This window comes from Plecotus auritus, assembly GCF_963455305.1.
Source record: "Plecotus auritus genome assembly, chromosome: 5".
NCBI classification, from domain to species: domain Eukaryota; kingdom Metazoa; phylum Chordata; class Mammalia; order Chiroptera; family Vespertilionidae; genus Plecotus; species Plecotus auritus.
This window is the reverse complement of record NC_137776.1, coordinates 109,424,744-109,452,133: the sequence shown is the minus strand read 5'-3', so window position 1 is coordinate 109,452,133 and position 27,390 is coordinate 109,424,744. Positions and strand designations below refer to the sequence as shown.

Here is a 27,390-nt window from a genome sequence, read left to right as displayed (position 1 = left end):
CCCCCTTCCTTTTTCCTTATTTTTTCTGAATCAGTGCTCTGAAGCACTATGGGTGCCCCCATGTCCTAGATGTCCCCGCTGCACTTTTATTATCTGGAGCTCCTGGTGGATTCTGGCTAGAGCCTGGCAGACGCTTTTTCATCTGCGTGTCTGCCCTGTTATTATTTCACATGAAAGCTGTCTGCTTTGGCACCCGGCTCCGATGGGTGATGTTGTGCAAGAGAAATGCAGGTGGGCGTTCTCTCCTGGCGGCCGCGGGGGTGGAGGACGGGCTGAGCGGTCCTGGCTTGTGCGGAGCCCGCATGATGGCTCACACGTGGCTTTTGAAGGAAGAACCCAGTGTGGACAGTTGCTTAATTTGGGAGGTTTCACAACTGTTTTTGTTCAGTTGATGGAGGAGAGGTTTGTTCAAGCGCAGATTCTTCATTAACAGGCTGTAAACAAGCTCGGGATAACGAGGAATGCCGGAGGTGGGAGCACCGCCATGCCTGTTGGCCTCCTCTCTCCAGCCTCCCTCCCTCCCATTTCTTCTGTGCAGCTCTAATCATGGTATTTTGGGTTTCAAAACAAAGTATGGAAAAGGAGATTAGATAAATCTCCCTGGCTGGTGCCAGCCCTGGGGCCGTTTGCACACCTGGGTGGATTAACTCCCTCCTCTCTTTCTCTCTCTTTCTGCGTAATTTTTTATGCCATGTGAATAAGTAAACATCTACGATAGGAGATGATACCATTTACAGTCTTTGCCTTACAGAGACTCAACTTTTACCTGCGTGTCCTGGCAAAGTCACCCTCCATGGCACCTGCTAGTTTGTTAACTCGGTAACAGCCCATCTGAAATGACTCCCCTGCCCTGCACGACTCCCCAGTCTGCTTGGAAGCCGCTGGGGTCCGGCTGAAGGGCCTTCTTTGATCACCTCTTGATGGGACAGGCTTCGCATTCTCACACCTGCTCTTCTTTTTCGTCCACATTTCCGAGTAAACGCTTCCGTCACCTTGTAGTGTCTTCCGTGTAAACCTGGGTGCAGGTTACTTATTACAGGCAATGGCGTTCAGTGACGGAGGCAATGGCGTTCAGTGACGGAGACAGCTGCTCAGCCCCACCGCAACCTGAACCGCAGCCAGGAGTGCAAACTGCCACTTGGTGTGTTTCTAAGAGCATCAGAGCGCGGCCCTTGGGTCATGAACGAGCATGCACATGATAACAGCAGGCTTGGGCTGAGGGCCCACCCGGCAGCCGCCAGGACAGGCTCTAACAAGACTCTGTTTTCTCCCTATCATCCACAGCCCACACATTGTCTTCCTCTCTCAGAGCACCCTGACGGGAGGGAGCCACCTCTGTGGGACCCGGCTCTGCCATGAAATTGCTCACGCCTGGTTTGGCCTGGCCATCGGGGCCCGCGACTGGACGGAGGAGTGGCTGAGCGAAGGGTTTGCCACTCACTTGGAAGATGTATTCTGGGCCAAAGCACAGCAGGTAGGTTTAAAGTGACCCTAACCATTTCACTCCCTGCAACCAAGTTCTATTCACAGTCATTCCTTCATTCAACAGATACGTACTGAGTGCTTGTTGCGCAGGTGGCGCCTGGGAGGGGGCTGCATCATGGAGGGGAAGGCCCTGTGCCTGAGGGACAGAGCCAGAGGAGAGAGAGACAGCATCACACCTGCACCACATCAGGGAGGGAGCGCTGCGAAGGAAAGGGAGTGAGGAGAGTGGGGACATGTGAGCAGAGGCCTGCAGGAGAGGCCAGGCGCTGGCTACTCCAGCTCCCCCGTGGTGTGGTTGTGGTGACAGTGACTGTGCTTTGTTAAATAGTGAGATTAAAAGTTAAATCAGACGTCATAACCTCAGATGCCTGCCAGCCAGTAAGGAATGAAGCAGTTGGCGTTGAAGATCAGGGAATGGTGAGGACTGTGGCGAGTGAGCAGCTGGTCCTCAGCCCTCACCGCTGTCATGTTGCAGGGAGGGCTCAAGATAGCCTAGGTGCCTCGTTTTTTTAAAGAAAGTTACAAATTTGGATTTTTCTGTGAAATTTTTTAACTTAAAAAATATGTAAACTGACATACCCAGTGGTCAGCACATTCCCATTACCACCTCTGCTTTAAAGAATTGGCCGTCAGGTCTAAGTAGGGTATGGCAGCTAACCTACTTCCTGCTTTCTTTCTAGTGTCTAATATTTGGTCCCTTTTTCCTTTCCATTTCCACCCCTTACAGGAAGATTTCACCTTTTCCAAGTTCCCACGATTGTACGTACCTGTATGCTTTTGTTCAAATTCCTTCTGCGTGTTGAAATCCCATCTGTTTCTCACCGCCTGGCTCAGGGTCACGTTCTCGGGGTAGCCCGGCCTGACGGCTCTGCTCTGCTAGGAACTGCGAGCCCGCAGGGTTCGCACTAACTTACTTCTCTTTCCCCACGTTCTTCCTCCTTCCTTCCTCACAGCCAGACTGCGACCTCTTTCGGAATAGGGCTATGTCTTGCTCGCCCTTCCACCCGTGGCACTAGCTGTGTGCACGTCTGTGACCCCTGCCAGAGTCCCAGGAAGAGAGGTCAACGTGGCAGAGCAATGGAAAGTGGCTGCATTCCGAGTCTGACCAGGCTTGGAATCCCAGCTCTGCTGCTTGCCAGCCTCCCTGAGCCGTAGTTTCCCCATTTGTAGAATGGGTATGAGAGTGCCTACCCTGCAGGCTGAATAGGATAATGTGTAAATGAGCCCAGCACAGTGCCTGACACAAAATAGGCATTCGGCCAAGGTTAAATAGGTTTCGTATAAATGTGCCTCTACCACCATCCCTTCCCTGGGGTGCCTCCATGCTGCAGCAGTCAGAGTTGTGCTACTCTTGGTAATTGCGGATATATTTCAGGCATCAGATGAGGATTTCTCTGTCCTTCTGTCTCCTGCATCCCCAGAGAGCACTCCTCCGCCGCCCTTCCCCTGCGGGAACTCCTTACTGCCCTGAATGCCTCTCCACCAGCACAGGCACAAGCCTGGCCTGGCTGCAGCTCACAGCTGCACACCTTCCCTGTCCGCTCGGTGCTGATCGGTAGGGAGAACCCAAGAGTAAGACACAGCCCTGCTCTGGAAGAGGTCCGAGTCTAGTTGAGGAGAGAATAAAAGCTCACGGGAAGGAAGAAGAAAATATTTACAAAAAGAGGTAAACACCAAACACTGTGCCAGCCCAAAGGTGGGCAGGCCAGGTGAGAAGATCCCGGCAGTCCTGTCACAGGGGGTGACTGCTGTTGTCAGCTCAACAGGAAAGGAATTGCCGAGGCGTCTCTGTCCCTCCTCTGCCCCTGGCGTGGCGTGAGGGCAGCCCCACTCATCCCCTTCCGGTGATGCAGTAACTCTGTCTGGGAAACCACGACCCCCAAGGCAGAGTGGCCATTCTGGCATCATCACGGAGTTTGGAGATATTTCCAGAGCACGCCCATCACTCTGACCCCTTCCGTGAAGGGCAGGTGAGACAGCTGGTGCTGGTCCCTGACAAGTGCCCGCAGCAGACCTTCCTGGCGGGAGAGGGTGCTGAGGGCAGGGCAGGGTGGGCCACCTCCTGGACTCCCCGGGCAGCAGTAGGGTCCCCCAGTGAGGAGGGAGTGAGGTCGCAGTGGCAAGCGTGGCAGAGTGGGGGGTGCGAAATCCCTGGGCAAGGAGGCAGAAGTCCACCTTCTGCTCCAAGTGGCATTCTGCAGGGACAAGTGGGTTGAGTTGGATGCAAGATTGAACTGCACATCTGTCATCAACCTGGATAAAGTCTAACTTTTTCACAGAGGTCTTAAGCAGCCTGCAGCCAGGACACAATATCACAGACTGGGAGGCTGGAGCGGACCACTGTTTTCTTACAGTTTTAGAGGCTGGACATCCAAGATCAAGATGCTGACAGGCCTGACCTCTCTGCCCTGGCTGGTGACGGCCACCTTCTCACGGTGCCGGTGCTGGTCGGTGCTGCTGTGGAGAGAGCCGCAATGGTGTATCTTCCCTTCTTAGAAGGATGCCAGTCCTATTGAACGAGGGCCCCGCCTTCACGGCCTTATTATCCTTAACTACCTCTTTAACAGCCCCATTTCCAATATAGTCACATTTGGGTTAGAACTTCCACTTATGAATTTTGGGGGAGGGAATATAACTTAGTCCATAACAATAGGACATACAAAGTCTGTAGGTCAAGCATGTCAAACTCAAAGGCTAACACGGGCCAAATAAACAAGGTATAAGTTTATGTGGGTCGCAAGAAAACAAAAGCTTCAATTTTCATAGAAACGTAGATTTATTTCGATAGAGACATGCTGAATACAAAGGGCTGAAATAAACGAGTAATCGTTAACATAAAATAATAGAACATTTTAATAAAAATTAATATTTTTTTCTTGAATATTAACTTACCAGACACTGAATAACTGCACAAATTAATAAGCGTAACGCAAATAAGCCTATTTTTCTTGTTCTCCAAAAGCAAAATATTTCCTGTTGCGCACACCAAACAAGTCAGTCCAAGACTAATGTGGCAATCGGCTGCTAAAATATTCGCTGCTGGTATTAGTGGAGAGAAATGGTGCACCTGTGCGTAAGGCGAGTAAGGGAAATGAATGCAACATGATGATAGTAATCAGTCATTAGCAAATGTTGTAGTTCATTATTAATAATTATATATAACAGGATATTGTAACAATTAAGCTATGAAATTTTATTAAAACGTTTCTTACATACCGTTATATTGGCCGGACCGCAAAAATATTTGTTGTGGGCCTCATGTGGCCCGTGGGCCGTGAGTTTGACATGCTTGCTGTATCAGGGGTCCTCAAACTTTTTAAACAGGGGGCCAGTTCACTGTCCCTCAGACAGTTGGAGGGCCGGACTATAGTCTTAAAAAAAAAACTATGAACAAATTCCTATGTGCACTGCGGGCCCGGGACGAGTCGGCTGCTAAGCAGGATAGGCAGCGGCACCCGGTGGGCCAGATAAATGTCCTTGGCGGGCCGCATGTGGCCCGCGGGCCATAGTTTGAGGACCCCTGCGAGATCATCTGGCCTCTGCTGACTGCTTGGCACCTCTGTCCCTCTCCCATGCAGCCTGCTCCTCGCCTGACCACATCCCTGCCATTCCCTAAACACATCAGGCTCTTTCCCGCCCCATGAGCCTTCCCTCTTCCTGACATTCCTCCTCGGGGTCTGACTCCTGCTTTCCCTGGAGACCAGCTCAAGTCCAGCCACCCTCTGAGGAAAGCCTCCGACCCTCCTGGTTGGCCAGGAGGCATTTGGCTTCTTCCTTCAGGGGGTGTTCTTATTCCACCCCCCTTTACCCCCTGCACCTGCCGGACTCCATGGGGTAGGGGTTGTGTCTGTAATACCCCAGGGCCTAGCAGTAACTCTATAAATGTCTGTTGAGTGAACCATTAGAGACCTTATATTTCTGGAAATGCGTCTAGGTACTGACCTAGTCCCTCCCCGGTGGAGGTTTTGCTGCCCTCCCTTAAGGAGGTACAGGAGGGACAGAGGCTGATGGGACAGCAGCGCAGGTGCAGGCCTCCCCCCACACAGTGCGTCCAGGCCTGCACTGTGGTTATATGCAAACAGAACCATCTGGGTTGCATTAGCAGGCTCCACAGTAAACAGCCCTTTACAAAAATGGGGGCTGGGGAAAGAGGCAAATGTTGGGACCTTCCCCACCCTGTGCAGAGACACAAAGCAGAAAAGGGCTGGATGGAATCCGAGTGGAAATGGCCCCGAGGGAAGACTGCTCTCTCCAGGGCGGGGTGGGTTCCTGGGCCAGGGCTGCCTCCTAAACAGGCAGCAAGATGGTGAACAGCTGGTTCTTCCTTCCAGCACCTAAGAGGCCCTGGGCCTCCTGACATTTCCGATGGGGTGCAAGGGCAGCAGGAGGCCTTCTTTGACATCCTCCCTGAAATAAAGCCGCTGCTTCCCAGGCGGCTCTGACCTTGCACAAGGACAACAGTGACGGTGTTTTGTACACATGTGTTTGTGTGTCTGGCTTAAGCAGCTGGCCCCCCACGAGGCCCAGGAACAGCAGGAGCTGCGGGCAAGCCTGCGCTGGCGGCGCCTCCAGGACGAGTCGAGGAACTCCCCAGAGCAGCTGCAGGTGCTGAGGTAAAGCCGGGCGGATCCCTCCCCCCACCCCTGTTCCCAAGCCTCCTCCTCCCCCGCGCCTCCTCCCCACTCCCCGGCCTCCTTCCCTTCCACGCACATTTAGGCCGTGTATCAAATCTGCTGTGTTTCCTTTTTAGTTAAGTCAGACCAGGTTACTCATCCTCCCAGGGATGTGACCCCCCTGGGATGTGGTTGTCATGCTTTAAGTCTTGCAGGGTGTGGATTTGGACTTGCCTTCTGACATTTTCCAGGTGTCTCTATTCAGGAAAAAACTAGCATAAGGCCATTTCTGGGACCAAATTCTTCCTTTGAAGTTCTAATAGTCACTTCACGTGGTGGCTGGGGACTTGGAGAAGGTTGGGTTTGGTAGCCTGGCAGGCAGTAACCCTTTAAAGCCCAGGGGGAAACCCTTTAGGAAATTACTGGTTCCTAAGTGTTTAGTGGTAGCAGATGTCTATGTCCGTGGGGGCTTTTGTTTGGGATCCGTCCCAGCAGGAGGCCTTCTCCCGCTCCAGCGTTTCCTTTGTAGACTGCCTTGCAGGCTTGTAGAATTACTTCTTGCCTTTTTGCCATTTTTGTCCCTCTCTGCTTTGCTGGTTTTCTTCACTTCTCTGAATAGTTATTTATCTGAAACCTCCAGCCTAGGCCCCAGGAGCACTGCGGTTGCTATGGCAACATAAGCTCTTATCCTGCCCACTCTGGGCGAACGCCAAGCGTTTGGAATCCTCAGTCAGACAGGTGGGAAGGCAGCCATCTAGGAATCGCCCCACTTCAGATGGCAGCCCCCAAGCCTGTGTGTTCTCTGATTTTAAGTAAACACCGGATTCCGCAGTGACTACCCATGGAGCCCAAGTGTGAGGGAACTGTGGAGCCAGCCCGACCCTGCAGGCTGGCGCTTTCCTGCAGCAGGGCAGCCTGGGTGGCTGCGAACACCATGCTCACAGCTCAGGGCTGCCCTCAGCTCTGACTCATGCATTGTCAGGAGAGCCCAGCCCACCCGCGCGTCCCTAGGGGCTTGAGCAGGGAAGCGCCCCTGTCCTGTGGGTTTACATGCTGCTCTGGCTGCTGTGCGGTGGGTACAGGCAGCTCACAGAGGGGAGGCACAGGTGGAAGGCTGCTGTCTGCACAGGAGCGCCCCGCTGGTGGCGTGTGGGGTGCAGGGAGCAAGCCTGTTTGCACACATTCTGGCAGGTCTGGGTCGATGGACTGTGCAGGAGAGGACGAGAGTGCCCGCCTAGCATGATGTCCAGGCTTGGGACTGAGTGGCTGGTAGATAATGAGGGATAGCAGGCATGGACTCTGAGAGGGGCAGGCTTTGGAGGGAAAAATAAAGATTCCAGTTTCACATGCATTCAGGTTGATGCCCAAGTAGCTCTTCAATATTGAGAACTCGGTGGGGTCCACAAGTCAGGAGCTCATTGGAGAGATTTGAACCTTTGGCCCACAAAGACTTTAAAATCTGAGCACCTTGAAATCAGTAGGGAGAGAGGAAAGTGAGAGAAGAGGTTGGGAGGAAGGTGAGGGAGGGGGGAGGAGGGGATTAGTGTAGAGAAAACTCATACACCAGAAGCCAGGAAAGAGTGAAGAAGGTGGGAGTGGGTGTGGGATGCTGCTGAGGGCGTGTGAAAGGGAGGGAGAGACGTGACCTTTGGGTGGGACCACACAACAATGCTGTGGTCTTGACACGCATGCATTTATTCATGGGTGGGGGAGAGTGGGGCCAGATTGGAGTTGGTAGAAGAGTGAGTGGGTGGCCAGGAAGTGGAGACAGCGTGTGCACTTGGTAGGGAAGTTGTGCTCAGAGGGGAAGCTGGTGAAGGTCAGAGAGGCTTGTTTGGGGAGGCCGTGCACCTGGGTAACTGTGCCAACCCTGCCACCTCTCCACTCGGTTTCTTCATTCTCCAAGTGCCTCAGTCCCTCTGATGCCTCAGTTCTGTGTGACCAAGTCCTGGGGGGGCATCGTGATTAACGTCAGTTGATGGCGTGTGTTTCCAGCTTGTGAACCATCAGCCTGCGCCCTGGGAGGTCAGCACAGGTGAGGAGAACCTCAGCTCCATGGAGCTGTGGTCAGCCCAGCTCTGGTAGCCACGAGCGTTGCCTTCGTGTATGGAGCCAGGAGGAAGAATACACTGTTGGTATCCATGTACTAGAAGGCTTACTGTGGCATTTATTTTTCTTTGTCTTCACATTCAGAAATTACATTAGCCTGAATGTAGGCTAAGAGTCCGCCCTTCCATGGACATGGAGGACCTAGAGGTTATGAAGGCAACGGAGGAACCAGAGTTATAAACATTGGTTCTCAGACTTTGTTTAGTTTTGCTACACAAATGAGAGCTTGGTGAAGAAGTCTCCTAAGCAACACAGTGATCAAAGATGCCGTCTTGTTTTTTCTTTGACGATACTGCATGGTCTTGAAATGATGGCCGAACACAAGGTAAAAGCCTTGGCTTGTGCCTTAATGCGCTCCTCCCCGCTGCCAGGTGCTATAGGAACTTCTCCCCACCTCCGCAGCAGCTTCCACCCTGCCCACCTCCCCCTAACAACAGGTTCTCCTCCTGGCGCCATGTCACAGGCTCCTGGTTTCCTTCCGCCTCCCTGGCCGCTCCTCTCTGGCTCTCGCCGGGATGGCTCGGGCTCAGAAAGACTGAATGAGGAGCAAAGCCAGTGCAGCTGTCCTCCTTCCCAGGCCATCTCCCTGCCTTCAAGGAACTCGATGGCACTTTCCTTGTGTGGAAATAAAATAGTCTGTGTATCTTGAACTGAGGGAAGACATGAAGGTTGGGATAAAAAAAAAGTAGCCTTGGACCAAGCACCTTTGTCTTTTTACACATGAGAGCATAGCTATGGGCAGGGGGTGGCGATGGGGGGAGAAAGCAACGTTGTGTTGGTTAGATACTGGAGTGTTAGCAAAGTGAGAAGAGAAAAACTGAAATTCTGTTTGGCTCTGACCTGCTAATTTCAGTAATCTATAGGAACGGTTATCCATTTGTGGCATCCGTGTACCCAGTGGTGAATTGTGGGTCTTGTCAGATGTGTCTTAGGTCGGTGTGGCTGTGAGTTTCCTTCGGTTGCAGGAGTTTCGGGTGCTCCCAGCCTGCTCAGCCTTCCTTTGCTGGGGCGCCTGCAATGTGACTGCAGGCTGTGGAGGCATGGCGATTTGCTCAGACTTTCAAAATGCCAGGGGTCACATTGCTGACTCTGTGCCTTTTCTCATTTGTTAATTATTAAAGATGCCTTTCCCGTAGGCGAGACCCCAGCGACTCTCTGCAGACTCTCCCTCTTGCTCCTTCAGCCCTGGCGGGGCTGCCTACCAGGCGCAGCCTGATCTCCTCCTGTCCTGCTCTCCCCTGCCTGGCTGCCACCTCTTCACTACCTCCTGTCGTCACCCCACCCTCAGCCAGGGAGGCATCCTGATTTCGGCCAGGGAAGATCGGGGAGATCGGGGCTTCTAAAGGCTCTGCTGCCTGGCCGCCTGGCCCCAGGGCCCAGCTGGATGCCGCCTCTCTTAGTGCTGTCAGTCAAGCTCTCATGGGCTGGTGGGTGGAAGAGTTATAGTGGCGGGGTCAGAAGAAATCTCTGTTGGTTTTTATTGTGATTTATTACCATGCCCCCTTTTTTCTGGATTCATTGTTAAAGTCAAGCTTGTGCTGAGAAAAACATTAAAATATATCACGTTGAGGAGGCAATCGATGACCAGCCCCAAGTCTGATGCAGCTCCTCCAGCTGCTGCCACCACCGACCCTGAGGATCCAGGGAAAGGAGACATCTGCCCTCCCACATGAGTGCCTCACCCCTGCCCACCAAGACGCCCCACAATAACAGGGAACCCTGAGTGTATCACTCTGTTATGGCCAAAATGAAGTGTGCGCCCTGAGCTCTGTGGCCCGCACAAGCCTGAGCATTCTGTTCCGTGACGCTGGAAACTGGGAGCCCTACCAGTGGCCAGTGGGTTGGAGCATGTCTATCCCTCTCCCTTCCTCTGTCTCTAAATAAGTAAAAACATATCCTCAGGTGAGGATTTTAAAAAAGTCCATGTGTGAACCTTCTCTAATATGCATGAAGTTTTCACCTCTAAAGTTTTTCTCAAAATTTTTACTTCTAATCCTTCAAGAACACGGCAGTCTTGTCCCACCCAGGCGTGGAAACCTGTCCATCTCGGCCCTCAGGCCTGCCTCAGGGAGGAGCTCCGCCCTTCACGGTCCCCTGTGGCTGTCACATGCCCACCCCCAGCTCAGGCTCAGGCCCCTCCATGTTCCTCCAGCCTGGGGCCTCAGGGCTCCCCACAGCCTTCCCTCCGTAGCCACTGGCCCCACTCTCCCTCCCCCCTTTGCCTCCTGCCCCACAGGGAAAACTGAGCCATCAGCCTTCTGGCCCTTTGATTCTATAAATGCATCAGCACCCACACCTCCCTTGACCTCCCAGATGCCCAAGTCTAACCTGCTCTCAGTTACAGATACAGCTCTAATTCTAGAGGCGAAACTGGAATTTAAGTATATGTATATATTTAAAACCCACTGTCCATGAGGAGGAAGAGGAGGGAAAGGATGGGAGGATCTGTGTACTTGGGTGAGGATGCAGCACTGTAGACCAAGGACTGGGGCCATGAGCCTAGGGAACATTTCCTGAGGTCACTGTGCCCTGTGAGCACCCGATCTGTAACTCATTGTAATTCCTGTTTTGTTGGACCCCTCTGCTTTGTTTGGTGCCGTTGATGGCTCTTGCTTTCCAGGAATTTCTGCCATCTGGTTTTCATGCAGCCCCTCCCTGGTTCTCCTTATCCCCCCTGCCGCCCTTTCTCCATCTCCTTGGCTGCCAGCCTGTCCGCCTGCCTGTCCAGAGTTGGTATCCCCAGAGGTCTCCACTTGGCTGTGTATCCTGCTGGGGTGGTCTCATTCACATCCCTGAGTTAGGTGGGGTTCCCAGGTAGACCCTCAGACAAGACTCATGAAAGAGATTATTAGGAAGTATTCCCAGGAGGGGAACACAGAAGGGGGAGTGGGAGTGAGGGGGAAGGAGGCCGCTAGGTGTCAGGACAGTGAGTGAGGTCACTGGGATTGCTCTGGAGGCATGGTGGCACAGCGTTTTGTTGTCCCCTTCGGGGCAAGGGGCCCGGAGTGTGTGACCCCTGCCCCTGCGGTCGGCGTGCCTGGAGAGAGGCACATTCCCAGGCACTGCTGGCTCTAGTGTTCACAGGCAAAGCAGCTTCGGGCAACCCAAGGGCCGCAGCTGACAGTCATGGAGAACATGCCAAGAGCTCATGTGCACACGGATAATACACAAGTCCCCAGGATGCAAGTGGGGCAGGGGCACTGCTGGCCACACCGCCTGTCTGTGCTAGAGGTTCCCAAATCGCCAGCCCAGCCCAGCTCCCTCTTAAAGATCAGATGCAATGTTTACCTGCCCATTTGGCATCATCACAAACATCTCACACTAGTAACCCCCTCTTCCCACCCCATCTGCTCACCTCCTCTAGTGTTGGACTCATAGTAGAAACCTGGGGGTCATCCAGCCATCCCTTCCCTCCCCTCCCCTCCCCTCCTACCCCCAGGGAGGGCTTATGCCATCACTGTGAGCTCACCTCATATGATTTCTCAAGTCCCCACCCCTAACACGAACCCAATGGCTCGCATGCTGCAATCCAGCAGCCTCCGCATTGTTTCCTACCTTTAATCTTGCCCATCAAATCCACCTTCCGAACTTCCACTGGCAGCTCCACCTAAAACAGCTTATGATTCTGCCACCTCCTTGCTTAAAACCCTCCAAAAGTTTCCCCTTGTCTCCAGGAAAAGCCACGTTTCTTAATATAGTAGTCAAGGTCCTACCTTGACCATCCCTCCTACCTGTTTTTTGGGGTTCTCTTTGTTTGTTTGTTTGAGTTTCTTCTCTTGCCATTCTTTGCTTCCCGCTCCAGCCATCCCAAAGAGTTCATAGAACCCTATTGTATGAGGTTGCCAGGGCTGACAAACAAAATACCACAGACTGGTATGTGGCTTAAACAACAGAAATGTGTTGTCCTATAGCTCTAGAGCAGTGGTTCTCAACCTTTCTAATGCCGCGACCCTTTCATACAGTTCCTCATGTTGTGGTGACCCCCAAGCATAAAATTATTTTCGTTGCTACTTCATAACTGTAATTTTGCTACTGTTATGAATCGTAATGTAAATATCTGTGTTTTCCGATGGTCTTAGGCGACCCTGCTAGCGATTCCCAACCTGTGGGTCGTGACCCACAGGTTGAGAACCACTGCTCTAGAGGTCAGCGGTCCAAGGTCAAGGTGTCAGCAGGTTTGGTTTCTTCTGAAGCCTCGCCCCTTGGCTTGCAGATGGCTGCCTGCTCACTGTGTCCTCTAGCGGTCTTGTTCTCTGTGTGAGCATCCCTGCTGTCTCCCGCTCCGTACTAATCTCCTCTTATATAAGGACACCAACCAGATTGGATTACGGCCCAAACTACTGGCTTTGTTTTAACTTAGCTACCTCTTTATAGGCCCTCTCTGCAAATGCAGCAACATTTGGGGTGTTGGGCTTAGGACTGCGACATAAAAACTTTGGAGAAATATAATTCAGTCCATAACACCTGCTGTCTGCCTGTTCTTCTTACCTCCTTGCCTTTTCTCATGTTGTTTTTAGAATGTTCCTCCCTGTTGTACAACTCCAAATTATCACGACTCAGCCCACAGACCCCTGCCTTCCAAAAGTGCCAGGCCCTGCCCTGGCGGGAGAGGCGGCAGACCCTCCTCCGTGCCCGAGGGCTCTGCTTGTTTCTCCATCCTGATCTTGCTACATGATTGGATAATTATCTTTAGAATGAAACAATACTAAATGCCAACATTCAACCACCTGTAATCTACAAAAACAGCACTTTTACGTCTGAGCTAACGCATCTCGCCTCTGACCCAGCTTTTCGAAGCCAGGGACTATGTCTTTCTCCCACTGTGGACCACAGTGCTTGGCCCTGAGGAGCACGCGACACGTGTGGCAGAAGTGAATGTTGTGTACAGCGCGATCTCTGCCCCTGAGGTGCTTTGTGTATTATTTGAAGAGTTGGAATATTGATCTCAAGACATAGACCGATCCTAGGCCGCATCCTGAGAGTTCTGAGAATCGAGAGTTTAATGCTGGTAGGCTTGTTAGAAAGGGCCACTGGGAAGCTGTGAGGCTTGAGCTGGGGTGGTGAGGAGGGAGAGCACTGAGATTGGGGCAGAGGCGGAGGGCAGGGAACCCAGAGCCAAGCCCGGCAGGCGTATGTGGTGAATCGATGGTGGAAATGGCAGTAAATGAGAACGTGTTTCCTGGAGAGGACGGCCATGGAGAACCTGTGAGACGGAGCGGGACAGGAAGGCCAGGCTGCGCAGTGGAGTTCCGTGGAGGCCAGACTCAAGACTTGGCCCGTGGCCATCCAGGCAGCGGGAGCTTTTCTCAGTTCCAAGAATGACATAATAAAAATGGAGTTCTGGGAAGATGACCCAGACTTGGCATGACACAAAGTCAGAGAAACTGAATCTAGAGGCAGATGGAATTAGGAGGCTGTTTTGGGTACCAGGCCTGCCTGAGTTTAGAAGAGCCTGAGACCTCTTGGCTGGTCTCAGGTGCTGACGAGCCTCTATTTGGGCTACTCAGAACTCGCAGGGGCTTTCGGGAGGTGATGGGGTGGCCCTGGCTGGAGGCAAGGAGCAACCCCAGGGAACTGGCTGGGCCTGTGGCTTTGAGAGATTTCACAGCACAGGAACCCAGCGCTTCTTGAGCAAGGCCTGGTTGATCTGCCTCGTGTTAGAGAAACCTCCCCTGAGGACGTAGGCCTGACCTCTCCCAGAGCCCTCCAGTCTTCAGTGCCAGCCCAGAGAGGGTGTGAGTTTAGCAGGCCAGCCCGGGAGCTCAGCTGCTGAGCTGGAGTCAGTTCTGACTCCACCACAAGCTGCGTGGCCTTGCAAGAGTTTCCCAGGCACACTGAGCTTCCGCTCCTCGGTGGGTGAGGGTGAGGGATGCCTGGGAGGAATATGTACAGATCACTCAGAATGTGGATGAGGTTGGGTCAGGGATTTGCCATCTTGGTGCATCTAAAATGGCTGCGTGCTGTCAATCTTCTCTTGTTCGGCCAATAGTGAACACTGAGGATGTGTTAGATGCTATCATCTAGGCCCTCTGGCTCCTGGTGAAGGTTGCCCAAGAAGCGGCAGAGCACCCAGGGATGCAGCCTCAGAGCCAGCCCTCTCCCTCCCAGCTGTCTGGTTTCCTCACCGGCCTTGCCCCCCTCTCCCCAGACTCTGAGCCGGGCCAGCCATGTCTTTTACTGCTGCCACCCTCCCCTGGCCCTGCAGAGGCCCCCTATGCCCGTCCCTTTACCAACCAGAGCCTGGAAGCACCCATCTCTCCTCCTGACAAACATGACTGGCTAGAGTGTTCAAAAAGCTAATTTTACTAAGAAATGAAAAGGACATTTTTTGGTCCGGCTGGTGTGGTTCAGTGGTTGAGTATCAACCTATGAATGAAGAGGTCATGGTTCAGTTCCCGGTTTGGGCACATCCCCAGTAGGGGGCGTGAAGGAGTCAGATGATCCATGATTCTCTCTCATCATTGATGTTTCTATTTCTCTCTCCCTCTCCCTTACTCTCAGAAATCAATTAAAAAATATTTTTTAAAAAAGGACATTTTTTGTAAGTATAAGAATGCTTGTCCTATATAATAAAAGCCCAATATGCTAAGTGTCCAACTGTTCAACCAGTCGCCATGATGTGCACTGACCACCAGGGGGGTAGGCACTCTGACTGGTAGGTTAGCTTGCTGCTGGGGTCCGGCCGATCAGGACTGGGCAAGACCTCCCGGACATGCCCTGGAGCCCTCCCGCAGACCCTCCCTGGCTGGCCAACCTCCTGCAGTCCCTCTCCAGCGGGCCAGCCGGCCCAATCGGCCCTGATCGGAACTGGGTGAGATGGGCCGGCACATGCCCTGAAGCCCTTCCGCAGTCCCTCCCCGGCCCCGGTTATGCACCGGTGGGGTCCCTTGGCACCAGTGGGGTCCCTCAGCCTAGCCTGTGCCCTCTCGCAATCCAGGACCCCTTGGGGAATGTCAGAGAGCCCATTTCGGCCTGATCTCCACAGGCCAGGCCGAGGGACCCCACTGGTGCACGAATCCATGCACCGGGCCTCTAGTTTACAAATGAAAAGAATGGGATTAAAAGCAAAAACAAACCCACCAAAATCTTGAATGTTAAACAAAGATGCTCAAACTGATAGCTTGCAGTAAGAGTTATATTAGCAATGTTTCTACAACACGTAAGATCCTCCTCCACTCCTCACTTCTGGTCTAATCTCTGCGTGAGGCCACCCTGTCCCCTCAGGCGCTACCCTCCACAGCGTCCCTCGCTTCTGGGCAGACTCTGACCACCACCTGAGAAGAAAGAGCTCTTCCCTGAGCTCCCGCCATGGCCTGTGCAGCTTCTAAAGCATCCATGTCCATCTGGGAATCCCTGCCCTCCGCCCTGCATGCCAAGCTGGGGTCCCCTCCACCTCCTCCAGTGGTTTTTCTGTTTGAACCGCTGTGTGGACGTTTCTGTCCTTTCGTGACAGGAGGTGCTAGCCTGTGCCAGCATTTTCTGAAAAACCTTGGGGCTCTCAGCTAGCCAGAAGCAGACCCCACCCTTTCCTGCCCCAAAGGCCAGCTCCACCCCCGGCGCTGGCCACCGGTTCCTGTTTCCTGCTGAGGGACACCCGCGCTCCCACTTCTTTAGCCAGCAGAGACCACAGATACGTCCTGAACAGTTGAACTCAAATAACCCTCCCTGTTCATTCTTCTAGGCCATTCCCTGGTTACTCATCATGCAGGTATTTTTAGGGGATGGATAGGCTTCTCCTCGGGAGGCCCCTAATTACATACTTTTACTGTACATGGTGTTACAATTTTGCAGTCACATTTAGCAGGGTTTTTTCATATAGAAAAACGTAAGATATAAATCAGTTTACAATTACTGCTTAGTTAGCCATCATTTTTTTCAATAAAAATATTTCACAGGAAAATTTTAACAGTTTAGAAAGGTATCAAATCCCATCCCCACCACTAATTCCTACCTAAGATGTCCCTGCTAGCATTGTCCTGCGAATCTTTCTGAAAATAAAGATTTTATAAGTATATGTACATCTGTGTTGCTGCCCTGTGTTGCACTTGATAGGTTTTTCTAAGAAACTAATGCACATGCTTAAGCCAGTCCCTAATGGCTCCTTCTCACTGCCCATCCTCTTGGCTGTGTCGTGCACTCGGCAATCCTAACACTGTGCACGTCACAGCCCTGGCTCAGCGGCCTCAGGCTCCCTTTCAGAAGCACTCGCGTGCAGTGCGGGTTTCTCAGGTAACCTCCTTCCACCTCGTTCTACAGAGTAGTCACCTGCCCACCCTCCTGCCCCGATTAATTTGTGTTTGGGCCAATGGTTTTGATCCAGAATGGCTGACGGAAGCTGGTATAAGTATTTGTCTGGACCTGTTGCAAAGACATGAAAGAAGACTATCCTGCTAACGTGTTAAAATCCACTTTCCTCTTAATATAATCCCGAGTGTTGTTCTGTCACAGACACGCGTAGGTCTGTTTTCTTAAACTGATGCAGAATACCCAGGATGAGAACATTTCACAACTAACTTTCTTTTTTTAAAAAATATATTTTATTGATTTTTTACAGAGAGGAAGGGAAAGGGATAGAGAGTTAGAAACATCAATGGGAGAGAAACATCAATCAGCTGCCTCCTGCACACCTCCTACTGGGAATGTGCCCGCAACCAAGGTACATGCCCTTGACTGGAATCGAACCTGGACCTTTCAGTCCGCAGGCTGACGCTCTATCCACTGAGCCAAGCCAGTTAGGGCCACAGCTAACTTTCTAACCATTTGTTAACCACTGGACATCTGGTCATTTCTGGTTTTTTGCTTTTACAAACACTGCTGTGGCGAACAGTCTTACACTTCCTGTTAGTGGACAGCGTGTTAATCATAAGACGAAATAGTAGAAATAGCACACAGTTGCCCACAGGACCAAGAAGAGGGCACGCTGCTCTCCCAGCCTCTCGCCCTGTGTGTGTTGGGCTTCAGACTGAGGAAGGAAGGCCTTCCTTAGCTCCATAGCCACCCCCATCCTCCCCCGCCCCCCCCCCGCCCCGCCGACAAGTCCCTTATCTCGGCTCACAGATCTCCGCACAGAGCACGCACATGCTGTTGGGGTTCAAAACGTGCTTCTCGCTTCCCATGGAAAAGGAAGCTGGTGTTTGTCCCATTGGCCTGTTTCTGGATTGAAGTCATGGGGTTTTGATGCAGTACCAAAAAAATTTCCCACTTTTCTCTTTTGCTTCCTGTAGTTTTCAGGTTTTCTGTTTTCCTGTGTTCGGACAGCCTGTGTTTTATTATGACCACATTGGCCCTGACAAGAGTGAGGGGCCCTTTGAAGCTGGCTGACAAGGACCCGGACCAGGCACCTCTCCTCCACACCCTCTCCCAGGAGGCAGCACCCTGCAGTGCTTGGCTCCTGTGCCCTTAGGCTAAACCTCTCCCCAAATACATGTGGTTGAGTAAAATTCAGTGACGGTTCCTCTAATTAATTTAGGGTTTAGGTTTTGTGCTGTGTTTTCTTTTAATCAAAATCACCCTTTGTGCTGACTTATGAGGCCCAGGCCGCGGGCATTTTACTTACTTCTAAATAACTTACTTCTAAATTTTACTTACTTCTAAATAACTGCTGTGGGATGACTTCGAGTTTACTTTCAAACACTGCCGCTTGCACAGGTCCCAGCTGCTTCACCTTCGTATCATAGAGAACTAGGCTCCAAAAGGGCTTAAAAAGTGATTTTGCTTCACCTCCCGTGCCCCTGACAGACAGATGCCAGCTCTGCCCAAGGGTTCCCTGCCGCGGCCTCTGCTCCCTCGAGGAGCGGCCCCGTGGAAAGAGTCCTCTCAGGTCTTCCTCAGACCCAGGCCTGCCTCGGCCGAGATCCGCCGTCCTCTCGGCCCGACCTTCCGCACTGTACAGACTCACCTCTTGCTCACAAACCATCCACATATCTGAAGGTCATCCTTTGCTGGCCACCAGATCCCAGTTTTGATAAATTCATCACAACCACTGCAGTTGGGAAAAGGTTTGCCTTCCAGGCGTGGTCCTTTGTTGTCCTCTGTGTTGACTAGCTTTCTCTGACTGTGACACCTGAACTGAGCACAGCGCTCTGTTTGAGGTTGTGCCTGAGCAGAACGCACGGGGACCCTGGCTGCTGCCTTTCTCTGTATAGTCAGAAAAGCAAGGACAAGCACTAATTAGGTTGGATGCACTTGCATGACACCCTCAAGGTCCATCCATGATGTCACAAATGGCAATATTTCATCTTTTTATGGCTGAGTAATATTCCATTGTATGTATGTGATATTTGCATATCATATACACCACATCTTGTTATTAACTCATATACCATGTTTCTTTTATAAACTCAGTATCAGACACCTTCTCATGGCAGTCTTACCATTCCAACTCCCATACATTTTTCTTCTTAGTAACACGCACCAAGGGTTTCCCATGCTCCAAACACTGTTCCAAGCACGGAGAGAGAGAATCTCGTTTGATCCTTACAATGGCCCCGTGAGACAGGTACTAGTACATCTTCCTTCCCAGGACAGCTGAGGAGAGATGCATGAGGTGGTTGGCATGTTCCCACAGCTAGAGAGTGGCAGAGTGGGATGAAAGCAGAGGAGTCTGGCTCTCTCCACTCTGTCTGACCCTCCCCACAGCCTCCCCTCACACCCACTTGCCCTCATCCCACCTACCATCCTGTTGGTTGTTTTGGAAGCCACATTGTCACCTCTTGCTGCATGTTGAGCTTACAGACAATTAATAAACTAAATATTTTTCATAGGTAAATGCTTAATTTTAAAAACTTCTCTGTCCTCATTGACTATTGAAGCCTGTGGTTTCTATTCTTGAAGATGGATGCTGTCCATCAACCAACAAGGAGACTCCTAGCCTAGACTCTTATGCAAATCTGTTAAGCCAATAAGTCTTCATTCCTTGGACACAACCCTCAGGTTATAGCAAGTCATTAATCAACAGCCTTGGGGTTCTGTTCTTTACCTTCTATAAAGCCATGAAGCAACACCATGCACTCACCACCACATCCATCTGCTGGCTGCCTTGTAGAAGCCAGGACGCCTGATGCCCACAGTGAATTTCTGGCAGAGGCCCAGGTCCTGTGCTAACTCCTGTAGTTAATCATGTTCTCTTCTCAGACTCTGTTCAATAACCAAGTCATGGATTGCCTCCCTCTCCCCATCCCTTCTTCCTTTACACATCATAGTATGGGTGTGTCTCTCCATCAGCCCTGTCCCATCTCCGTGATTTGATCCCCCGGGGCCTGTGATCGCAGGGGGAAGCGTTCCGCGCTGTGTCGTGTCCCTCGCCTGAGCCTGGGGTCAGACTCCTCTAAGGATGAAGTGAAGGAGCCCTCACCATCTGCACTGAGCATCACTCTCTGGACACAGAGCAGACTTCCCGCATAACAGTGCTTGCTCTACCACTCACACTCTGAAGATCTGCCTCCCTGGCTACAAAGTTGGAGCAAAGTGGGAGTAAATAGTTCTGTTCGTTCTGTCACCTCTTAGCACCTGGTCTTCCTTCAGCTCAGATATTACTTCTAAAGCCCTTTCCATGCCCTGGGTCTTCTCCATTAGCATCGGCTCCTTCGGAATCTTTGCTGTCCTGGCAACAATTTTACGGCTTCCTGGATGTTGGATTTAGCGTTGGTTGTTTTCTTTCCCAGCATTCCCTTTCATCTTTTGCACGTGTCTTTTGAAAATCACCTTATCAGGAACCTCCTGCAAGGTCCTACTGGTGTCTTCACTCCCCGTTTTCTTTGTCTCCTCGGAAAACGTGTCTGATTTTCTCTTGCTGTGTTGAAGGTGGTGATGTACTACTCAGACCATTGTATTAACCTATCCCTTGGGTTTTCTCTGTTTGCAGTTCTGTTTCTTAGAGAGGAATTTCTGATTTATGGCTGTTTAAAACCTGAGGGCTCTTTTGGTTTTGTGTCGATGCCCATTACTTCCTGCTTTTCTAAGTTTCATCTTTTATTTTCCTACCCTGCTTATCAGAATTTGCAGAGTTTGCTCATGTTTTCCACATGATCTGCAGTATCTTTCCTTATCACCACTCTTCAGCAGCGGACCTCTCCTCCCATCGGTACAGACCACTGGTTCCTTCACTGTCGGGGACAGAATATACCCTCCTGGCTGTCCTCCTACTCCTTGGAGAGATGCCTCCTTCTGACTGGTATCGCTTTAGCAGCTGCCTTTCCAGCACCCAGTGATATCCTGCTGTGCCTGCCATAGGACCATGGTCCCTGGTGGGGACACCCTTCTGCTGGACAGCTGCCAATCCAGCGCAGAGCACACAGTTTGGGTACCAGGCCTGCCTGAGTTTAGAAGAGCCTGAGACCTTCAGCTTCTAAAGGTCTCATATACCATGTTTCTTTTATAAACTCAGTATCAGACACCTCCTGATACTGAGTTTATAAAAGAGCCTGAGACCTTCAGCTTCTAAAGGTCTCATATACCATGTTTCTTTTATAAACTCAGTATCAGACACCTTCTCATGGCAGTCTTACCATTCCAACTCCCATACATTTTTCTTCTTAGTAACACGCACCAAGGGTTTCCCATGCTCCAAACACTGTTCCAAGCACGGTTTGATGCCGTTCAGCTTCCTTACTTACAGGTGTGCCCCTGGGCCCAGTGCTCTGCAAGTACCGTCCGAAAGCAAGTCGGTGGCCATCGTTCATCAGGCATACATTTTAGATAGAAAAAATAGTTGTTAAAACAAATGAAAGGTCTAAAATTCCCGCACTTTCCATGATTCTGCCTCCATTTTTAACCCAGAATTTTAGCAATTTCTTCACTGAATGGTGTGGACTGTGGGGTATGTATGTAAGGAATGTGCCCAGATCTAGCTTACTGGAACTTTATGCAACCCCTAAAGTTTGTTTGTTCTTTTGATTTGTTTTCTGATGATGATGTGGCATGGAGCAGGCTTCAAGACCAACCCTTAAAGAGATTACGTTCAAAATTGGGGGTCTCGCCAAGCCATTATTATGCTCAGTTAACATTTGATAAAGGAGGCAAGAGCACACAATGGAGTAAAGACAGTCTCTTCAATAAATGGTATTGGGAGAATTGGGCAGGTACATGCAAAAAATGAAACTAGTCCACCAACTTACACTATACACAATAATAAACATACAAAGGATAAAAGACTTAAATGTAAGTCATGAAACCATAAAAATCCTAGAAGAAAATGTAGGCAGCAAAATATCAAGTAGCTCATGTAGCAGAATTTTCACTGATACAACACTTAGGGCAAGAGAAACAAAGGAAAAAATAAACAGATGGGACTACATTAAACTAAAAAGCTCCTTCTGCACAGGGAAAGAAACCGCCATCAAAATGCAAAGGGAGCCCACTGTATGGGAGAACATATTTGCCAATAATACATCTTATAAGGGGTTAATGTCCAAAATATATAAAGTACTCATACAACTCAACAAAAGAAAGACAATCCAATTTAAAAACGGGCAGAGGGCCTAAATAAACACTTATCTAAAGAGGACATATAGGCCTGATTGGTATAACTCAGTAGTTATAGCGTTGGCCTGCGGACCGAAGATTCCCTGGTTAGATTCCCGATCAAGGGCATGTACCTCAGTTGCAGGTTCTCAGCCCTAGTAGGAGCGCAGGCAGGAGGCAACCAATCAATGTGTCTCTCTCACATTGATGTTTCTCTCTCCCCCCTCCTCTCTCCCTTCCACTCTCTCTAGAAATCAATGGGGAAAAAATGTCCTCTAGTGAGGCTTTAAGAAAAAAAAAGGGGGGGCATACAAATGGCCAGAGACATATGGAAAAATGCTGAATGTCACTGATCATCAGAGAGATGCAAATTAAAATGATAGTGAGGTACCACCTCACATCAGCCAGAATGACTCCCATCAGTAAATCAACAAACGACAAGTGCTGGGGAGGATGCGGAGAAAAGGGAACTCTCATGCACTGCTGGTGGGAATGCAGACTGGTGCAGCCACTGTGGAGAACAGTATGGAGTTGCCTCAAAAAATTGAAAATGGAAGTGCCATTTGACCCAGTGATCTCACTTCTAGGAATATATCCTAAGAAGCCAGAAACACCAATCAGAAAGTATATATGCACCCCTATGTTCATAGCAGTGCAATTTACAATAGCTAAAATCAGGAAACAGCCCAAGTGCCCACCAGTGGATAAAAAAAAGCTGGGGTACATTTACACAATGGAATACTGTGCAACTCTAAAAAAAAAAGCATCACATGATCTCACTCATATGTGGAATCTAATGAACAAAGTAAACTGATGAACAAAATAGATTCCAAAACATAGAAGCATGGAACAGACTGCAGAATCTCAGAGGGAAGGCGGGGAGGGTGGGTGGAGAGAGATTAACTGCTGAATTTATATGCATATATGCATAGCCCATGCACACAGACAATAGTGTGATGAAGGCGGGGGGCGGGGGCAGGGTGGAGGAAGTCAATGGGAAAAAAGGGGGGCATCTGTAATACTTTCAACAATAAAAATAGAACTGTTTTTTAAAAAGAAAGATTATGTGGCACTTCAGAGTTAAGATTCTTGCCCAAACTCCTAACCAATATGTAATGCTGCTTCCCCTGTAGGTCTCGCTTATACATTTGGGGCTCAGATGAGTACCCCGAGGCCAGTGTCTACACAAAGGTAGTTTCAATTTCCTCCATGATTGTGGGTGAGTGAGGCCCTGCTCCCCAACAGTCACACCTTGTGGGGCAGCTGCATCTGATATGCGGACGGGGATGTTGAAATGCTGATTGATCCCTTCCTGTCTCATTTCTGGTTGCTTAATCCCTGGCCCAGCACTGCAGTGTGAGTTTATAGAGGATGATCTTCGCCAAGGAGTGTGAGATTGAGAACACTGCCTGACAGCGCCTCTGGGCTGTGGCGCAGCAGCGGGTGTCCGGACCCTTGGTGATAGTCCTGCAGAATCAGTCCTTTCTTCAGGAGGCATGCTTCCAGATCAAATCACTGTATCAAGTGTCACTGTCCCACGCCTGAGATGACCACACTGCTGCTGGGAGAGCAGCAGAAAGGGAAGGAGGTGGGCAGGGCAGGTCATGCTAATCTCAGTTGTTGTGTTTGGTGCCAGGTACAGCAGAAACCAAGGGCATTTCAGCCCAAACGACCTTCGTAACTTGATCTCTTGCATTCCTTGTATTCTAGCCAAAATAAACACTGGCATGTCATGTCTGAGAAGTGCCTAGCACAGTCACATTTACAGAGTGCTTTTATTTATATTACCTGAGTCTCGTCACATTCTTTTTATTAGTATTATGATTTTTAATCCTCACCAAGGATATTTTTTCCATTGATCTTAGAGAGAGTGAAGGGGGAGGGGGAGAGAGAGAGAGAAAATCATCGATGTGAGAGAGACAAAGTGACTGGTTGCCTCCTGCATGCACCCCGACTGTGGCTAGGAATCAAACGTGAAACTGAGGTACATGCCCTTGACCAGAAATCAAACCTTAGACCCTTTGGTGCAAGGGCCAACACTCTAACCACTGAGGAAACCGGCCAGGGCCATCACACTCTACGGGTGAGGAAACTGAGCTCAGGGAGGGTAAGAAACATGCCTGAGGCTCTCCACTTAGTATCTGGCACAACCAAGATGGGGACTGGATCTTGATGAGGCCCCAGAATGCAGCAGAGACCGGTGTTCCAAGGGCCTTGGATCCAGCCTCAGGTCTGCCACTAACTGGTTTTGTGGTATGTCCAGGCCTCACTCCTCTCCGCTTTTAAATGGCATAATCACAGTACCTGTGCCATCAGGTTCTTGAGAGGGTAGAAGGACGTGATGCATAAGAAGAGCTTGGCAGAGTACCTGGCACAGGGAGTTCCAGGAAATGGTAGAGGTTAATATTAGTTTGGTTCTCCATCTATTAGAGATAAATCTACCTACAATTACTAGAATAGTGAGCAATACCAACTTAAACACATGGGGGTTATTTTTCTCACACGGCAAGAAGTTTGAAGGCCGGCAGTCACGGGCGGCCAGCAGCCGAATGGCACCATCAAGGGCCACTTGCCTTTCACTCATTCTGGTCTCCAGAGTGTCTTGATTTGCCGCTTCATGGCTGCAAGGTGGCTGCTGCACTCCATCTACCATGACTCGGGGGAGGGGTACAGTACTAGGGACTCCCCCTTTTGTAAAGAAAGCAAAAGCTACCCCAGAGCCCTGCTTCCAACCACAGCAGATTTCTGCTTTTGTCTCACTGGCCTGGACCATGTCTTCTGACCATTTGTAGCTGCAGGGACTTGGAAAGTGAGCATTTAACTTTTCAGATTTGATCGGATAAGTGGCGGGGAAGAAGGTGGGTGAACGTGGGGGTAGCCTGAGCCAGTTGTATTTGCCACAGTTCTTCCTGCCTCTTGGGTCGTCAGGTTAGAGGGCTTAGTTAATCCTGGTCACCTGTTCATGGCACGTGAACAGCAAAGCCCTTTTCTAGACTGATTCCCTTTTGTTTTCACAAAATATATAGTTCCATGTGCATCTGTTTTTCTTAACCTTTTAATTAAACTATAACACACACATACACACACACACTGAAGTGGCTCAGTAGAGTTTTACTATTTATCCTCTTGCAAGCAACACTCTGACTACTATTTGGAACACTCCCAGGACCCCAGAAATCTCCCTCTTCCGCCTGTCAGTACTCCTGCCCAAACGGAACCATTCCTCTGATCTCTAACCCCGGGGGTTTTGGTTTGCTTGTTCTTTGACTCCATCTAAGTAGAATTGTGCATTTGTATGTACAGTAGTTTCTCCCTCCCCACCCCATTGTTCCAAGACCCCCAGTGGATGCCTGAAAGCAGGGGTAGTACCGAACCCGACACATACTATGTTTTTTTCTAGACATACACTTAATGGAAGCCCTTTCTGGCTTCTCTCAGGCATATCTGAATTGCCAGCAACATTACTCTTGTGCTTTGGGGCCATAATAAAGTAAAATAAGGGTGACAAACGGAAGCACTGTGATACCCGAACAGTTGATCTGATCATGGAGAAGGCTCCCACGTGACTAACAGGCAGGGAGCGCATAATCATGTGGATGTGCTGGACAAAGCAGTGATTCATATCCCAGGCATGACCCAGGGGGAAGGCGTGAGATTTCATCAAGCTGCTCAATGGCATGCAAGTTACAACTTACAAGTTGTTTATGGAATTTTTAATTTAATATTTTTGGTCCTTGGTTGACTGCAGGCCACTGAAACTGCGGAGAATGAAAGCTGGGGCTGGGGAGACAGCTGTGCTGTGACTCCATTCACTCACTTGTGAGAGTCACTGTTCTTACACGAAGTGGGGCTGCATTCGTCATGGGTTCCCACGTCCTCTCTGTGCATTGTCTGTCTGAACAGACCGGGGATAAGCGGCATTCTGGGAAGTCAGCCCTTTCCCGCTCACGGAGCATCTTTGCCTCAGAATGCCACGGCTTGCCTGGCACTGCTCCCCCCAGCGCCACATCCACTTTAAAAGGAATCTCCTGGGGACTCGTGCGTTTGCCTTGGATGCTGTCAGCATAAAAGAATTTTGTTGAGCACTTCTTCGTTTGGAGAGGGTGGAAGAAGAGAATGAGAGGGATGGTTTTTGGAAGGACATTTTTAGGCAAAGGGGAAAAAAAGCAACTGAAAGCATCTTTAGGAACCTGGAAGCCAACGTTCCCCACAGAGATTTATGTCTGTCTTCGGTGCCCCAGCCCTTCTAGTCTCATGCAGAGCTCAGGGACTTAAACTCACAGCAACTCTGGCTCTCCTGGGGCTGGGAAAACTGGTTTGAATTCAGGTTCTGAGAAGCCTTCCTCCCTGCAAGGCTGGCTGTGCTTTCCCTCTCAAAGCCAGTGTGGTTTTTCTTTATAGAACGCTCCACCCAGGACAAACTTGAGAACAAGAATAAAGCTGATGCTTTTCAACGGAGTCTTAAATGAAGATGAAAGGGACTAACTCTTCCTGCAAGTATAGGCATGTAGATAAGTCAGGGATCGAGTAGAAAAATGGAAACTATGCAATTTGCTCTAGTGGCTGGTGGTTGGCTTCTCTTGAGGTATCTGCTGGTCCCAGGCCTGTGTCTGCTGGGATAATGTGCTGAAATCTCCGGCAGAGACCTAATGGGATGTTCTGTGCGTGGCAGCTAGAGCACGCTGCAAAGTGATTGGCTTGGCAAGCTGGCCCATCCTGGACGCTTCCATTTAGGCCCGCATCCTTACATGTTATGTCTGTGGACATGTGGCATTAAGTGAAAGAACAGCCTAACCAATTGCCTCTAACATGGATGGCCATCCTTGAATTTAGCAATATTTATGGCTAACAAATTTATGATATTTTATTAAGTTTGTTGAGTAATTTATGTAGCCCTAGCCCTTACTGGGGATTTTGCATATATTATTTCAATTATTCCCCATAGGAACTGGGGAGATACATAGGATTATTTGCATTTTGCAAGTGAATAAATTAAAGATTAGAGAATTTAACTAACCTGTTAGTGAGAAACAGGTTTAAGAAGTAGGGTTGCAACTCAACACCGGTTCTTTTAGATTCCAATGGCCATGTCCCTGGTACTTATGCAAACTATCTGTTGAAAATAGCCACTGGCCTTTCTGATATGCTCATCCTCTCATCAGCCCATGCTTCCCAGTCACTCACCCAATACATACTCTTCAGTGTTCATCCAACAAGGGACTGGTTTTCGGACAGCAAAAAGCTGCAAATACCTTGTCACATATTTTAATTTTAGCTAATTGGTGAAGCTTCACTGTAACACAATTGTCTTTTATTAAAGAAATTTTTAAAAATATTTTAAACACTCTGATAGATAATAAGGAGACATTGGTTTCAGTCCTAATGTCACCATGAATCAAAACAAGCCACAAGCCCTCAGCTCCCCTTATTTGTGAAATGAGGAGGTGGAAGTGTGTGGTTGCGAATGTCCCTACCTGTTCTAAAAGCATGGCTTCAATAATGTTTGTGTGTGTGTGTGTGTGTGTGTGTGTGTGTGTGTGTGTGTGTGTGATTCTAAAACAGCTTCCTAGTACAAATATTTCTTTTTTTAGTTTTTTTTAATTTTTCAATTACAGTTGACATTCAATATTATATTAGCTTCAGCTGTACAGCATAGTGGTTAGACATTTATAAAACTTACAAAGTGATTCCCCCAATAAGTCTTGCACCCACCTGTCAACAT

At 49.9% G+C, this 27,390-nt stretch overlaps 1 protein-coding gene across 5 annotated transcripts in view; it reads left to right on the top strand.

Moving 5' to 3' along the window:
• AOPEP (aminopeptidase O (putative)) overlaps nt 1–27,390 on the top strand; it is a 356,743-nt gene that overhangs the window by 200,043 nt on the left and 129,310 nt on the right. For all 5 annotated transcript variants that reach the window (XM_080670042.1, XM_080670039.1, XM_080670043.1 and 2 more), the window contains exons 5-6: nt 1,285–1,474; nt 5,992–6,098. In XM_080670042.1, coding sequence (XP_080526168.1) covers nt 1,285–1,474; nt 5,992–6,098 — 297 coding nt within the window. The remainder of the gene's footprint in view (nt 1–1,284; nt 1,475–5,991; nt 6,099–27,390) is intronic.